Source organism: Myiozetetes cayanensis, unplaced genomic scaffold (genome assembly GCF_022539395.1).
Source record: "Myiozetetes cayanensis isolate MyiCay16 unplaced genomic scaffold, myiCay2020 scf18, whole genome shotgun sequence".
Classification (NCBI taxonomy): Eukaryota; Metazoa; Chordata; class Aves; order Passeriformes; family Tyrannidae; genus Myiozetetes; species Myiozetetes cayanensis.
The window spans coordinates 54,456-71,150 of NW_026087389.1; the positions used below are offsets into that span (position 1 = coordinate 54,456).

General features: G+C 41.6%; 1 protein-coding gene across 2 annotated transcripts in view; it reads left to right on the forward strand.

Moving 5' to 3' along the window:
* FGD5 (FYVE, RhoGEF and PH domain containing 5) overlaps positions 1-16,695 on the forward strand; it is a 90,197-nt gene that overhangs the window by 8,429 nt on the left and 65,073 nt on the right. For both annotated transcript variants that reach the window (XM_050312707.1, XM_050312708.1), the window contains exon 2: positions 49-2,992. In XM_050312707.1, coding sequence (XP_050168664.1) covers positions 49-2,992 — 2,944 coding nt within the window. The remainder of the gene's footprint in view (positions 1-48; positions 2,993-16,695) is intronic.

Genomic DNA, 16,695 nt, shown 5'->3' on the forward strand with positions numbered 1-16,695 from the left:
TTAATAAAAACCAAGATGACTAACATGATTTTTTTCTTTTTTCTCCAGAAATCACAAAACCACCACTAGCACCAAAACCAAAGATTATCGGTCATCTTTCTCCAGTAGCTGTCTCCAAATTTTCTCCTTCACTGCCTAGGGCTGATATTCTTCATAACCCAAACTCTGTATCTAGGGGTCCCAAACCACCTATTGCTCCCAAGCCAAAATTCTCAACTGACACTGAAGGGAAATCCAGTGTTTCTACCAACAGTAACTTAAATAAATGTCCAAATGGGAGACTAGTGTGTCTTGATGGAGAGCTGTATGAAGGAAACCAGTGCAATGCTGATTGCCTAGAATCTGAGGCAGGTAATGAATACATTGTAGTTCCTGAAGCTCGGCTGACCAGCAAAGACTGTAATAATTTGGAACATGAGCATGATAGGAACCTAGATTCCTCTGGGGAAGATGAAGTCTCAGAAACTCCAGAAGAGGTAAAGGAAGACAATAGCATTGCTAATGAGGAGAATACCAGTAATCGAGAAGTCATCGAAGATGAGCACCATAACTCTTCAGATATTGCTGAACCGATGGAACCAGACTCTGAAGAGTCAACCAGAGACTGTGACCAGTCCAAAGCACTTTGGGAGGAGTCCTCAGATACCCCAGATAGGGATAATGATGCTTCCAAGAATGTAGATGAAGATGAGGATGTTGTAGGTGATTGTATGGAAACAAAAAACAAGGAGGAAACTTCTTACAACCTGGAACTGGTCCAGAACAATAGTGATTGTAAGACTGAAACTGATAACATTTTCAATAGAGATGAGGAACTAATGGGTGATACCTGTAAAAATACCATTGTGATTCCACTGCCTGCAGATGAATCAATCCCATGTTGTGGGAAGGCAGGGCAGGAGGAGGAGGAGGAACTGCCTGAGATTTTAGAAAAAGCAGATGGCTGTCTAGCACATGATGATGACCACAGTGCACATTCAGAGCTTGATTTGAATGCGGAAGGGGAGTTAGAAAATGATGACTGTGCAAGCCCTGACATACTAACTGATGAGGCCGATGAAGAAACAGTTCCTGGCTTAGAACCGTGTGAAGATGAACCCAGTGCCCTAAATGGTTTAGGAGAGTTCATCCATCAAGCAGCAGCTGAAGAGGAGGAAGCAGAACCAGATGAGCACAATAGTACACACAAAGAAAACACTGGTGATGGCTGCCAGATCACTGAGAGGAGAGGTGAGAAGACATCAGAGGTAGCCTGTGAAGCAAGCAAAGACTCTGGGAAAGGGGAAGAAGAAATTGTGAATGCAGAGAATATGGATGATGGCTGTCAAATTGCACCTTTTGAGAGTGAATGTGGTGAGGAAATACCCATGGAACATTCAGATGAGCATCTTCAATCAGAATGGACCTCTCTGCATGAAGATGGTGTGATTTCTGATAGTCTACCTTGTAGTCCAGGGATGGAACTAGAGCTGGAAAATGTGACTGTTGAAGAACATGGTGAAAGTATTGTGGAAACCTCTAAGTCAGATGAACTGCAACTTGAAGACAATGAGGTAGAAGCAAACAGCTTCAGCAAAAGTGTCCCAAGTTCACCTCAACAGGTCCCACTTGAGGAAGAGTTAGACTTCTGTAAGCACGGTAAAACTAATGTAGAATGTGGGACCAAACATATTTTGCATGAAAATCTAGCAGTCCCTAAAGTGGTCATTGTGCCTGAAGAATCAGAGGAAAGAGAAACTAGCAGTGATTCCCTAGATGATCCTTATGTGCTTCCTACAGAAAATGAAACTGCTCATGGTGTGCAGACTGATTTAGGAGCTGATCACAGTAAAAGGGATGAATTAGGCACGGATGGTGAAAACAACTTGCTTCCCGTTGATCGTAAAAGCATTGTCACTAGAACACGGTCACTATCTGGGAAAATGCCTGGCTGTGTCCCAGAAACTGTTCCAGAAGAAACTGGACCTGAAACTGATTTACCATCTTCCCGCAATGGCTCTGGGACAGAAGATTTAAACATTAATTTATTTTCACTCGAAGCAAAACCAATGGAAACCAACAGTGCATTACCAACGAAGTCAAGACGTTTCATTTTATATCCTCGATCTTATTCAGTTGAAGGGAGAGAGATGCCTATCGCTGTTTACAGAGAAAGTGATGGCTGCATACTGGATGATGTTCGAATAAAAAGGACAGAAGACAACTTGTCTTTGCCTTGTGTCAATGGTTCCTCAGGTAGTTTTTCTCAGCGAAATCATCTTTCATCATGTAGCATATCTACGCCATCCTCAGTAGTTGATATACCACCTCCTTTTGAACTTGCCTATATCACCAAAAAGCCAATAACTAAAAGTTCCCCTTCACTTTTGATAGAAAGTGACTCACCTGATAAGTATTCCAAGAAAAAGAAATCTTCTTTTAAGAGGTTCCTCACTCTAAAATTCAAGAAGAAAACTGAAAATAAAGTCCACGTAGATGTTAATGTTTCTTCTTCAAGGTCCTCATCAGAGTCCAGCTATCATGGGCCTCCAAGGCTGATGGAGCTAGACAGGAGGAGCCTCAGTAGCTCACCTCAGCTAAAATCACACGTGGGGAAGTTCCGTGCATCTGAGTCTCCCTCTGCTGTTCTCTTCTGTAAGGATGGTAAAAGAAAAGGAACACCCAAGTCCTTCAGCAGGAGTGTGTCGAGGGTGGAGTCCTTCGAGGACCGGTCCAGACCTCCTTTCATGCCACTTCCATTAACGAAACCTAGGTCTATTTCTTTTCCCAATGCCGACACGTCTGACTATGAGAACATTCCTGCTATGAGCTCTGACTATGAAAACATACAAATTCCTCCTCGAAGATCCACCAGAGCAGGAACTTTTACTGAGTTTTTTGAAGATCCCAGCAGGGCATTATCTGCTGCTAATGAGAATGACGGCTATGTGGACATGAGCAGCTTCAGTGGCTTTGAGAACAAGCAGCAAACCACAGACCAGGAAACAGAAAGGTACTGTAATAAATTATTATGTAAGACCTGCTAGTCTTGGTCAAAAAGCAAGGCCTCCCCTGCTAGGTATAGTAGGCAGATCCTGTTGGTTGATTTACTTATACCTCCTCTCAGGAAAGGCTTACACGAAAGATTGGAAGAATACAAGATAAGCCTTTATCAGTGGGGAAAAAAAAAAAAGAAAAAAAAAAAAAAAAAGACACCAAATTAACTCTTTACCTTGTAAGCGAATACCGGATCTGGGTCTTATGATTTGCAGACAGAAACCAAAGAGCATTCAAAAATACTTGGTTTATCCAGTTGATCTAATTTTTGTGGGTGGGAGGGGAGAGCAGAGAGAACTTGACTTGTTCTTCAGTAAGAAAGGTTTCTGACTTCTTGACTGAATGAAAGGAGAGCCTAATTGCTGGAAGTGGTCCTACTTCATTTTTTCATTCCTGTCATTTCTCAAAACAACAGTATGTACAAAATGTATGTTTCAAAGTACATCAGTTAAGTATAGATGAGAAAATCCCAAATCATGAAGTAATCAGACTAGACAGTTAATTCTAGAAGTTGCTTTAAAGGCTATCATGGCCCTTTGACAGAGCTGCTGATTTTTAAGTGAATTAATAGTTCTGTCTGAAATCATATGCACTGATTACATTAATAACAATGTTTATCCCCATTCCATTAGGTTATTTGCAAGCACAAAAATGTTTTTTTCATATTTACATGCGCTCAACACCTTTGAATTTGAATCTCTTGTCAGATTATAGCATTCAATCAGTGGAATGTAGAGGTGTAAATAAGAAGAGTGATTTTTGTTAAGTTCATGTTCAATGGGTAATTAGAAAAACAAGGTGCAAAGCCAATGAATGAAAAGGAATGTCTTTAATGCATTTTGTTAGAGCTGTGTGGAAAACATAAAAATATTAAAGTCAGGTTTTCATGTCCATTTCCATCCATTGTTCTCCCAAGGATTTAATACTTGTGTTTCTTTGCAATGCTTATTTTTTCTGGTCACCTGCCTTGTCACTGTGAACAGAACAAACCATGGGCATTTCACACACCCCTCTTAGGGTATTTCAAACTTGGGGAGTGAAAGAACTTTTCTTTAACACCTCTGAATGAGTCTTACAAACCATTTCTAAGACAAGAATGGTGTGGGAGGGTGAGTAGACATGGGAAAAGAGATTGCATCAAGGCTTGAGCTGTGGATCCAAATGCACCTGAAACTGTGGAGTGTTGGACACAGGCCTGTAGTTTAACTCTTTGGAGATGCTGACTGTCTGCAATGTTGGGAGCCCCAGTGATGATGAGACTGGGACATGGTGAAGTGCACTGCAGCTTCACAACATACACCACCACATGCCCAGAGCTCTGCTCAGCAGAAGCTGCATTACTCACTTGCTTTCAACGGTTTGCACTGTACCCAGCATGCTGGCGTTTGCTCCTGAAAAAGCTGGCCAGTTCTTTGTGTCCGTGAAACACCGCCCATTTTAGGTAGTTCTTGAAGAACCAAGTTAAAAATACTAGAACTACGTCAATTGCTGTGACTTGGGCCCATTTATGAACTTCCTGTGGAAGCCTGTAGTTTCAAAGGGAGAGCCAATCCAAACTGGTTCAGGAAGTCTCAAGGTCAAGGCGTGAACATAATTCTTCAGTCTGCTGCTTGTTGTGCATGCAGTTTTTGTGGTTGGAGGTGAAATGAAGGCTAGGATCCTGTACAACCCCTTTATCAAGATAACCAGGGTGGAGGGGAAGAGCACCAGGCAGACATAATTGCTGCTGCGATAACTCTTATTTACTGTATTTGTCAGCATGTTTTGGACAAAGACATGCCAGAAAAGTTTTGATGAAATGTAAATGGATAATGCAAATCCAGTGGCATAATATACTTGAAGAAACAGTGTGTGGTCTAATTGTAAAGCAACACAAATCATCCAAGCACATGCACCTATTTAGACATGCGTACATGATGTATGGACATGGATGTTTTGCTTCCTGCTAAAGCAGTTCTTCCTAAAATACCTCACCATGGGTTTAAGATTTCTGTTAGGAATACCTGTCAAACATGGCTCTACCACAACCATACAGGGATAAAAATTACTTTGAACTCCAGCCTGCTCATATCTGGAGGCTTATTTTGACCATTTGGGAGTACAAGTGTTTTGGATGAAACCCTTGCAATACATGGGACTTGAGCCCATGAACTTCTCTTTGGAGCATTCACTTGCAGAGCACTTGTGTTTAGCATCTGCTGATACTTTACAGAAGTGCTATATTTTTGATGAATGGCCAAGTACAAGTCTTTTATTACACTTCAGAGGACAGAATGTGAGAGTGTTATAAAAGATTATAATAATCCAGGAACCCTCACTACTGTGTGTGACTGGGGAAAAGCAGAGTTGGAGGGGGGTTATCAGATGAGAAGATTCACTGTTTAATTTTCTTGCTTGAAAGGAAAGAAGACCATGTGTAGTAGATTTAAACCAGTATTTTCTAATTAGAAGCAATCAAGTTTATAGAAAATGTCCAATAATGAAGATGTTGTAGAAATAAATCTTAACTTAGAATTACTATTGCCAGAATAGAACTGGGAATACTGCCCCTGAAGAGCAGTAATTTTATATCCCCAAAATCAAGTTATCTGGTATTAATAATTAAACTCTAATTCAGGTGTATAATAATATAGATCATCATTAGCCTTCTGTACAGTGTAGAAATAATGCATCTTATGTGGAATTGGACAAAATTTTGGTGATCTTTCCCCAGTCCACACAGCCTGAATCAGACTCAATTTTCATTTTCCTGTGTAACCTGTTCTAGGTGACCCTGCCTTGGCTGGGGGAGGGTTGGACTACGTGACCTCCAGAGGTCCCTTCCAATCCTAAAAATTCTGTGATTCACTGGTTTTTGAAAAAACACTTTCTAACTCCTTTTCACTGAAGATTTGCACTAGAGTTCAAAGCAACACAAACCCATTGTTCAGCCTGAAAGAAAAGACAGTTGTGCCCCACCTCTGGGACAGTACACTCTAATTTACAGCATTGCTTTAACCCTCAACAGCTCAGAGCAATTTCACCACAGTTACTGGCTAGACTTTTCATCAGATGAAAGTCAGTTAGAATTAAAGTATTTTGCGTATGTCTTAGAGATTTCTTCACTAATGCAGCTTGAATTTCAAAGCATCAGCTGTGTATATGGCACTGTGATAAACATCAGAGTGAGGGGAAAGAGGTACCTTAAACACTCATTTCATAGTCTAGGAGAGATGAAGAAGTCTTTCATCACCGTTTATATGAGGTCAGGAAGGTGGCATCAGTTGGGCATCTGCAGAATTTCATTCCCTCTTTTTGCTTTCTACTTACAGTCCATTATTTGGATTTAGCAGGTTTGCTAAGTCTCAATCCTTCTTTCTGCTAAGATGCTCAAAACCCAGAGAGGAAAGAAGATAGGTAGAAGAGAGGAATAAAAGGAGTATTCTTGCAGGTCCACAGCTAATCCCACTGTTAAGTATTCATAAAAAATAAGGCAAAAGTCCATGCTGCTTTTACCTCTACATTCCTATATCCTTCTACATAAAATGGTCACTGATACATGCTAGAAGACCCTCAGTCTGATCATTGTACTTAAGCAGCAGCAGGATTTGCAAAGACTTTGACTCTTGAGTTCTTCGGGGCCAGTGTGAGGATTCCAGTGCTCTATGCAATTACACCAAGGCTTATGTAGTATCTAAGAGGTCTCTGGAACTGCAGTCTCATGCGTGTAAATTACTCCCAAGACTCCCAACTTTCCACAGCTTTTCAAGTTATATGTAATCTATCTGATGCTTCTCAGGCTTAGTATAATCAAGAAAGTTGATCATATTATAGTTAGACAGAAAGAGAACCACTGCCAATGGTTGGTGGGTCATAGGAGACGCAAATCCCCCTCCTGTAAAAGGAGAAAAATCCAGTGGATGAGAAGTTAGTTCCCCATACAGTGAAGCAAGCTGTCCCCTTGCATCACCACTGGATTTATCAACCTCTGTTCAAATTATGCCATTTAAAGTGGTTGTATCTTCTCTGCTTCCTGCAGGTCATCAGTCACTGATGAGCAGCCTGTATGACTGCCTATCCCCTACCCTTCTGTAGGACACACAAAAACTAGCCTAACAAAAGCTGAGCATAATAGACATCTTAAAAACATAATTTCTCTGTCTATAAATGGTCTGAATAGCATGCTACTAAGACACTCATATTTCATTAAGGTGAAATTTAAACCATTAGAGTGACTTTCCTCCAAATAGCACATTTTTAACCAGTGAAATCAAGATGTCGCATTCCTGACTTTTTCTGCTCCTTCAAATGAGAAACACGAATGCTGTATAAGATTAAATCACCAGCTCTTAGAGAGGCACAGTGTGGTATCTAAGCACATTGTATGAAGGATAAGGTGAAAGTCTAGAGGCAATTATGTAATGGAAGCTTCAGTATAAATAGCTCATACATGAAAATAGCAATGACCAAGAAAGGAGAATCACCACTGTCATATTTATCACAGTAAAACAAATACACATGAAAATTGTATTTATTTTGTTGTAATTATGAATCAGTGTAATTTATATAACCTCAAGGAAATTCACAGTGCTGTAATTTACATAAAAGGCCAGTAAGTTTCCAAATAAAAAGAAGGTTCTTAGAAAACCCAGCAATATTGCCAGGTTTGTCAAAGAGGCAGTCTGTCGACTACTGAAAGAATCCATTAGCCCTTTATTAAAGGCAGATGCAGAATTCAGTTCCACTCTCTATTTCTAATATGTTTAAAAATCAGACAAGTACTTGCTGAACTGAGGTGCTAATGAACCTGCAAGGCTGTTACTTAATCTCAGAGCAGAGAGGCACAACTTCACCGTCTCATGTATACAAAGGCAGAAGAAAGTGCTCAGGACTGTTCTAGGAAGTCCAGCAGAGCGAGCTGAATTAAACCTGCACCTGTATTCATTACAGTGGGGCGAAGCTAAAGATGTCACCTCTTCTGAGGTGAACTGTGTAGGTGTCAAAAGTCCTTAAATGCAAAATGCGGTCTGTTTGGAAGGTTACTGTCCTTAACATGTGGAGATACTAATTCTCTGCTACATTAAATGCAGTTAGGAGTAGCTGAGCTTGGCCCTCCAACTGCATTTGAAGTGTGTTGGCGTGCAGCTGGCCACTAGAAACTCCTGAACTCTTTCACTCCTTGGATAAATAACGCAGCAAAAACAACAGCTACAGCTAAAGCACCATCGTTTTTTATACAGGTGCAACCTGCCACTTCAGTGATAATTAATTCTGTTGAACTGTGGCCCTAAGAAAACCATAGGGCTATAGTTGTTTCTGCCTCAACAAGGAGCAAATGAGGGGAAAATATTCTAGAGATAATCAAAAGAGCCTCATACACAAGGAGTACTTGTAAAAGGAGAAGCAACACCAAATTTCCAGGTGTTTCTGACATTTTCTAGAAGACGGGGGCAGATGAAAGACACAGAATTTTTAGCTGAAAAGCGGGTTTTGATCTGTAATGCACTGGCCCATATGGTGCCCATATCAAGACTATTCTCATCCAAACAAGCAGTCCAGTTACCATACTTTCTTGTTTAGGGTAAAACTCAAGAATTTTCTCAAGAAGATAAAATCAACTCATGCTTTGTTGTTTTTCTTCTTGGCTCAGCTAGAGCTGCTCAGTACAGGCATCCAAAAGAGATACCCATGTTCAACACAGTTCAAACTGTCTTTCGGCTCACCGCTGTGTATGATAATAGCGATGTTGCTGACAAATGCAATGTTGCATTTGTAGTAGAAGCGAGTTATATCTAGATTAGACCTGGAGACAAACCTAGGCAAAGCAGGCTCTCAAGGCATCTGGATTTGGATGGAAAATTAAACCTTGAGTTACAGATTCAGCCTAAATTTTAGGTAGTCACTTTGGGAAAGATGTTCTATCTTTTCCTGTTTTTGCTTTATCAGAAAAACAAATCCTAGGTGTTGATTCCACTCAGTTCTCTGCCCCTTAAATCCCTGCTCTGTGCCTACGCTAAGCTAGCATACACTCACAGCATTGATGAGAAGCTTTACAAGAAACAGAATTTTGTTTTTTAGGTCAACCACTTTCCAGGGCTGGTGATATGTAATGTTAATCATGGAGATAGCACAGAAGAGGTCTACTAATAGGGGTCAGGTCCCTTAGAGACCTGTATGGGTCAATTGTATGGAATTTTGCTGACAGGCATTAAGTGTTGGAGAAACATGGTGAGCATAAGCATTGTGAAGGGTTTTTAAAGAAACAATTTTTTAAAAAGCAATTATACATATATAAATGTATACATAGTTTTTCTTTATGTAGACGTGGAACATGTGCTGCACTCTAGATCTTGTAGATGGGAGAAAGTCCCATAAAAATGCTATTACAGAGGGAAGGAGGAGTAGGGAATGAGCTTAGACACAAGGGAAAGAGGCATTCTCACTTGTGATCTGGTGAACATGATGGAAAATAACATCTCATCAGCTTTCACCTATTACTGCATTTTGTAGCATAAACCTGGAAGAAAGTTTTGTAAATTCTTGGAGAGTAAGGGATCCCAGTACTATATCCTGAGTTAGAGCTGTGCATAACCTACTGAAATTCTTGACAGTAGCCACAGCCAGCTCTGACATGAGTCATGTCTTTATTTCTGTTTACTTGAGTATTGTCTGAATTGCCACAGGGAGTAAGAAGGTGATAGTGGTTAATGCAGGGCTTCCAGCAGCTCAGAAAGGGAGCAGTCTGTGAGAGATAACCCCTTGCTGGTTAGGGCTGGGCAGTGCTTCACCTTGCATTGTCAGACATTAGAGATGGAAAGACAGCTACTAAATGCTCTTGGATGGCAGAGTTTTTCTAACAAGCACCTTTAAGAAGTGCCTCTGGACAGTGTCAGGAATATTATATTAACACCAAAGAAAGAAAGATTTTAATACATTGCCCACATTCAGGTATCAATCTTACACCAGCTCCATGACTGCTTTCCTGTTTCCTCATATCCATGGAGCTGTCTGTCCTGATTCCTGCTGGGGATGCAGGTCTGGGGTGACAGTGTGGGTAGTGAGGAAGTCAATGTGCTCCCCCAGTGCAGCTTTGTGTTGCACCTCACCATCCTGCACACACAGCAGCTGTGTCCCAGCACAGCCTCAGAGGGCCTTGTTGAACCTCATCCCATTGGAATCAGCCCAACTTTCCAGTCTGTCCAGGTCCCTCTGCAGAGCCTTCCTGCCTTTCAGCTGATTGACACTCCCCCCCAGCTTGGTCCTGATCTTCATGTCCTGAGGGCTCATATACCTGGGTAGACGTCAGAAATACATTTCAGTGGGGTTACACAACAGGAGAGAATCTGCTGTGTATTGCATATTTGCCCTGGATCATGTTTATAGGGCATAGAAGTGATATCGGTGTGGTTTAAGCATTCCTATCACCATGCAGAAAAAAAAGCATGTGCTGCAGACAAGGTGATGAGACTGCACATTGGTAAGATGCAGCCTGTTTGAAATGGTCAGGCCTTTTACTGTCGATGAGTGTTCTATGCATGCCTTTCTCCTCTCCCACCCCCACCCTGAACCTTACTGAGAAGATTTATTGAATGAGAGATTGCACATTAGAATTCTTCAGCCTTTCCAGAATCTACTGCTCAGTGACATGGGGTGTATCTCTAGATTAGATTTGTAACAAAAGCAACAGAACGCTATTGCATTTTAAATACAAAACTAATCTCATAGTTTATGGTTTGATGTGCCACCCAGCAAAGTGATTTATAATGTGCAGCACATTTTTAATTATCCTACAAGAATTCTTCTTTTACAGGACCTAAAGGGGGGGTTAATATAAAAACTAGCTTAAAGATTTGGTGTTCAGTGGCATGGAACAATTAATTTTATCTTAATAGACTAGAGTTAATGGATGTAAGAACATATTTAAGAGGCACTGTCTGTTTTGCTAAGAACCCTCTTAAAGAGCTTATGAAAGGACCCCTTCACTTGAGTAATTGGCTGGAATAATTAGATGCTGTCTGTCAAAGGTGTAGAGCAAGCAGATTTAGACCTGTCATCAGAGAACACCCTCTGGTGCTCTGTCTGATTTATGCTACACCAGCTTTACCAGTATCACAGCGATGTCCTCAGACTTCTTTTTCTCAAAGGAAATATAAAGCTAGGTACTGATAAACTGAGACGAGTGATAGCTGCTTGTGTCTGCTCCACAATCTCCATACAGCCATTCTCAGCTGTCTCAAATTAAATACCTTTTCAGCCTGTTGGCAGTTTGTCCTTTTGTGTTGAATATATCTAATAAACTCAAATATCAATCCACTACATGCCCCTGATGAGCCCTCTGGGCAGATGGACCTATTCAGGAATAGCTAGTTTGGTGTTTCTGGTGAAAGTTTCTTACCCTCTTACAATTCGGGTGTCAGTCTGTATTCTTAGTTCTGAGAGTAGGCTAGAAGAGCTCAGAAAGGACTCTTCCTTAGCACACGTTCTCAGAAGTAATGGACTCCATACAGTAGAATACATCTTTGAAGTCAAATCTTCTGGTCCTTAAATAGGTAAGGGTGATATGTGGGATAAAACTGAGCACCTCAAAATCTTTCCTTTAAACTTTCTACTCTCACACTGTCAGGCTTGAAAAATCCAGCCAATGGCAGTGAAATCTGCAGAGGGACCTGGACAGACTGGAGAGATGGGCTGATTCCAAGGGGATGAGGTTCAAAAAAGCCAAGTGCCTGGTCCTGCACTTTGGCCACAACAAGCCCCTGCAGCGCTACAGGCTGGGCACAGAGTGGCTGGAGAGCAGCCAGGCAGGAAGGGACCTGGGAGTTTGGATTGACAGGAAGATGAACATGAGCCAGAGTGTGCCCAGGTGGCCAAGAGGGCCAATGGCCTCCTGGCCTGGATCAGGAAGAGTGTGGCAGCAGGAGCAGGGAAGTGATTCTTGCCCTGGACTCAGCACTGGTGAGGCCACCCCTGGAGTGCTGTGTCCAGCTCTGGGCCCCTCAGTTCAGGAAGGATATTGAGGTGCTGGAGCAGGTGCAGAGAAGAACAACGAGGCTGGTGAAGGGACTCTCAAGTCCTATGAGGAGAGGTGAGGGAGCTGGGGTTGTTGAGCCTGGAGAAGAGGAGGCTCAGGGGGACCTCATCACTCTCTACAACTCCCTGAAAGGAGGTTGTAGCCGGGTGGGGGTTGGTCTCTTCTCCCAGGCAGCTATCAGTAAGACAAGAGGGCACGGTCTTAAGCTGTGCCAGGGGAGGTTTAGGTTGGATATTAGGAAGAAATTTTTTACAGAGAGAGTAATCAGGCATTGGAATGGGCTGCCCAGGGAAGTGGTGGATTCTCCTCCCCAGAGGTTTTTAAGATGAGACTGGATGTGGCATCAGTGCCATGGTCTGGGAACCACGGTGGTAGTGGACTTAATGATCTCAGAGTTCCTTTCCAACCCAGCTGATTCTATGATTCTCTGAAATAAAACCATGTAACAGTGAATACACTCAGGCTAAAGAACCACTGTGAGAGTAACATATATTAAAATATTTTGTCTGGACAAGCAATTTATCTTGTCATTTGATTGCAGTTCAATGCTTCAGTGGCTACAAGAGATACTAAATACATGTGCCTAACTGAAAAGTCCAAGAAAAAACCCCCAACAAAATAAAGGAATTATGTAGTTCTTGACATTTTTTCTGATTGTTTCATTTGCAAGTAAAAAAAAAAAGATAAACACTAAAGTAAATTCTGAACTAAAACATACTTTTGAGTTGCAGAATTAAGATGATTTTGATTTTCCAGAATTATTGAGGGGAGAGGGTTGGAATTCTTTAATGGATTCATCCCAGCCAAATGTCATAAATCTATGCAATTTTTAATCATACCAAACCTGATTTTTAAATAAAAAGGCCTCAGCCATGCAAAAGTACAGCCAGCTCTAATTTTAATCTGGGAACTGAATCTGACCTCTTAGGAGACAGAGGAGAGCCACTGAGCACTTTCCTTCAGCCCTATAGAGTATCAGTTAAGATCTGTTTCTCTCCTTCTGGAAATACTGTCCTTTAACAACTGGGTAAATCTCTGAAATACAAGAAAACTAAGTTCACTTGATGATGCTACCCCCAAATGTCAGGAAAAAACCCCAGATACAAGATCTTGGTTAGTTTAGAATTCTGGAAATCCCTTCTAGAAGGAGAGCCATGAAAATAAGAGGTTTCTTAGTAGTGTCAGTCACTTTCATATGCTCTCAGATCTCTCTGAATACTGACAGGAAAAGCTGCCAAACCTCCCTGCCCTTCTCATAGGGAGGTATCTATGCACACCCAGCTTGCAGGAGCTCAGGAACTTTAAAAACCAAGAGATTGGGCACTGCTTTGTTCTGGACTGGTCAGGAACGTTCTGGACACAGTCTCTCTCCCACTCCCGAGGTCACTGAACCTTGCAGCACTAGCATTAAGAAGCATTATTCTGGTAACGCAGGAAAAGGTGATAGCATTTTTCAGTGTTTTCCTACCCCATGACCAAATGACAGGACAAGCATGTGCTGGCCTGAGAGCAACAGAGAGCTCAGTTTTCAGCTTGTACTTCGAGGGATCTGCTATCTAAAACTTCCCAATTCTTTCCTGGTAGCAAAATTATTTTTGGGATCTTAGCACAAGACTAAGATACATTTAGCACAAACTACCACTGCTTCAGAAAGACTCTGTGGGAGAGATTTAGGGCAGGGCTGACCAGCCATGAAAATTTTCTTTAAGAGTGAAGGTCATTTTGGTCGATAACAAGAAAGATTGTATAATCTGTACATATTCCTTTCTGGCTCTGGCAACACAAATAGCTGGAGTAATGCTGACAGCAGTAAGGGAGGAGTCTGTTAAGTCTCACTTCGGTCAAAATTACCTTGTTCTTTTTTGTTTTGTTTTGGGTTGCTTGTTTGTTTTGTGTTTGTTTGTTTTTGGGGTTTTTTTGGTTGGTTTTGATTTGTTTTGTGTGGTTTCTGTTTTTGTTTGTGGTTTTGGTTGTTTTTTTTGTTGTTGTTTGTTTTTGTTTTGTTTTGTTTTTAATAGGGAATATTACAATTACAAACCTCACTAGAGAGGTTTCCTTCTGATCCTAGCTTCATTGCATTTTTCCCCTTGTTTGTCCTTCCACCATGGCTACACGGTGTTGATAAAGCAGCTGATCCTGCTGATACAGGGAAATGACAACTCCCCTTACATCTTAAGAATCCTGCAGGGCAGTATGGTGGTCATTATGTTAAACTTACTGTCAGTATATTCCATAGAAAAAGTATGGAATAACAAAAAATAGAACACGAAGACTCTAATTCCAAGTTTTAGTGACTAGATTACACTGCCAAAAATAAATGAATAATAATCAGGAACATACCCCTGATCTCTAACTATAATATGTGCCATGCCATCAGACAGTTTCTTTTCAAGACATGTATCGTCTTTTTCTAAGTGGATCTAGGACTCATAGTCAGAAGAACATTTGTAACTTTGTCATAGTCAGAAAAGTGACTATGTAAGCTGGAATCTGGATGAGAAAATGTTACGGTGCCAGATGCTCATTTGGGGTGGTGCATTTGTATGCTCTGCTGCTGATTTGTACCTCTGAGGATATGAACAGCAGTTTATGATTTGACTACCTTGATGATTCAGGCTGGCACCTGAAAACAGAGTGAGCTGAAACATTTTCCAAAAGGGTAAAATACACAAAAGCATTCTATGTGAATGATACCTCTGTTTTGACAGAATTTAAAGGAACATGCATATGCTGTAGCCTAAGTTACAGAAAACCCAGTGTCTGCTTCTTGCAGGTCTGTTTTTTGTCCCAGATCACTTTGAATCAGTCAGCAGTGGTAATTAGATTCAGAATTTCTCACAATTCAGTGCCTAAGACACCAGCCATAGGAGAAAGAAATACCACAGGTTTTGGTCTCAAGGCAACCAAAAATGGGCACAGTTCTGTTTCATTTCTAGAACATCTGAAATAATTTCAGTTTTCTGAGACTCAAAAATAAATTTCAGAACTTCAAATGTTGCAGCAAAGCAAAACAGTTGTCTCCTGGTAAAGTCCTTTGCGAACTGAGCTAACGCTCCAGACTCAGCAGCAATCATTGTCGTGGTTTAACGCCAATCAGCAGCCGAGCCCCAGCAGCCACTCGCTCACTCCCGCACCAGTGGGGTCAGAGAGGGAATCAGAAGGGTAAAAATGAGAAAACTCATGTGTAGACAGGTCAGTAGGTGAAGCAGAAGCCACATAACACAAGCAAAGCAAAGGAATTCATTCCCTGCTTCCCAGGGGCAGCAGGTGTTCAGCCATCCCCAGGACAGCAGGGCTCCGTCACACATAACAGTTATTTGAGAAGACAAAAGCCATCACTCTAAATGTCCCCCCACCTTATTTACTGAGCATGGCATCATATAGTATGGAATACCCCTTGGATCAGTTGGGGTCACCTGTCCCAGCTGTGTCCCCTCCCAACCTCACCCATCCCCCCACCTTCTTCCCCAGCATGTCAGTAAGAAAACCAGAAAAGGCCTTGACACTGTGCAAGCACGGTTCAGCAATAACAAAAACATCTCTGTAATATCAACACTGTTTTGAGCACAAATCCAAAACACCACCACATACTGCCTACAATGAAGAAAGTTAACGCTACCCCAGCCAAAACCAGCACAAGCCATTCTACACATAGCAGGTAAACCACCTTTTTCATCACTGCTTTAAGTTGTGAAGGAATTTGATTTTCACAGCATGTATAAAATAAAGTGTCTCAGATGAAAAGCTGGGTGAATGGAATGACAATTCAACCAAAAAGCTTTGAGGTATAAAAAGGAGCAGTACTATAGCACGATACTCTTTTAAAAGGTGTCCGAGGACTTTTCACATAGATAAACATGGCAACACTTGAATCATGAAATCTCTGACAAGCCAGGGGCTTCAGAGAATGGGACCATGACAGAAAGCTGTGAAGGTTTGTTGGAAAGTTTTGGAGCCTACCTTACGTAAAGATAACAATTTACATTTCAGTGGTAAGTGAACAGATTGTTTAGAGCAGAGAACCTAACAGTGTACATACTGCAGAACATCATGCAACACCATGCGATATGGGGCCAGATAAGATCTTTTCAGAGTGGTTAGAGCTACGTCTTGGGAGTGGCCTCAAACACCATAGTTTGTAAAGCAACCCCTATCTGCAGAAGGGTTGTAGAGCATATCAGTGATGTCCCCATGTCAGCCATGTAGCCAACCCACTGTGAGTGTGTTACCACATATCTTATTCTACCTGTGTACATCAATTCCCGGCGTAGGGAGAGACTTAAGAGCCATGCTTTGATGCAGCAGGCAGCTCCAGAAAATCACAACATAAGATGGTAACAGGGCATACCTGGATACTTTCAAGTCTATAAAGACAGTAGGCAGCTTCATTGCATTTTCCATGGCTTATATGAATCCTACCTTTCCTTGCACAGGTCTCCTTTCTGATCCACATACAATACATTGGTCTTCCTGTCCATGATGTCCTCTGAAAAGTAAAGAGCACGAAGTGGTTTCAGAACACACTGCAGAGACCAGCAGGACTGTGCACACATCAGGACATGTTGGTGTGTGTATACCCACCATGGCCTTGTGCAGCTCACATTAAAGCTCAGACTGCGGTGTTAAAGTCAGCTGAGCTATTCCACTAC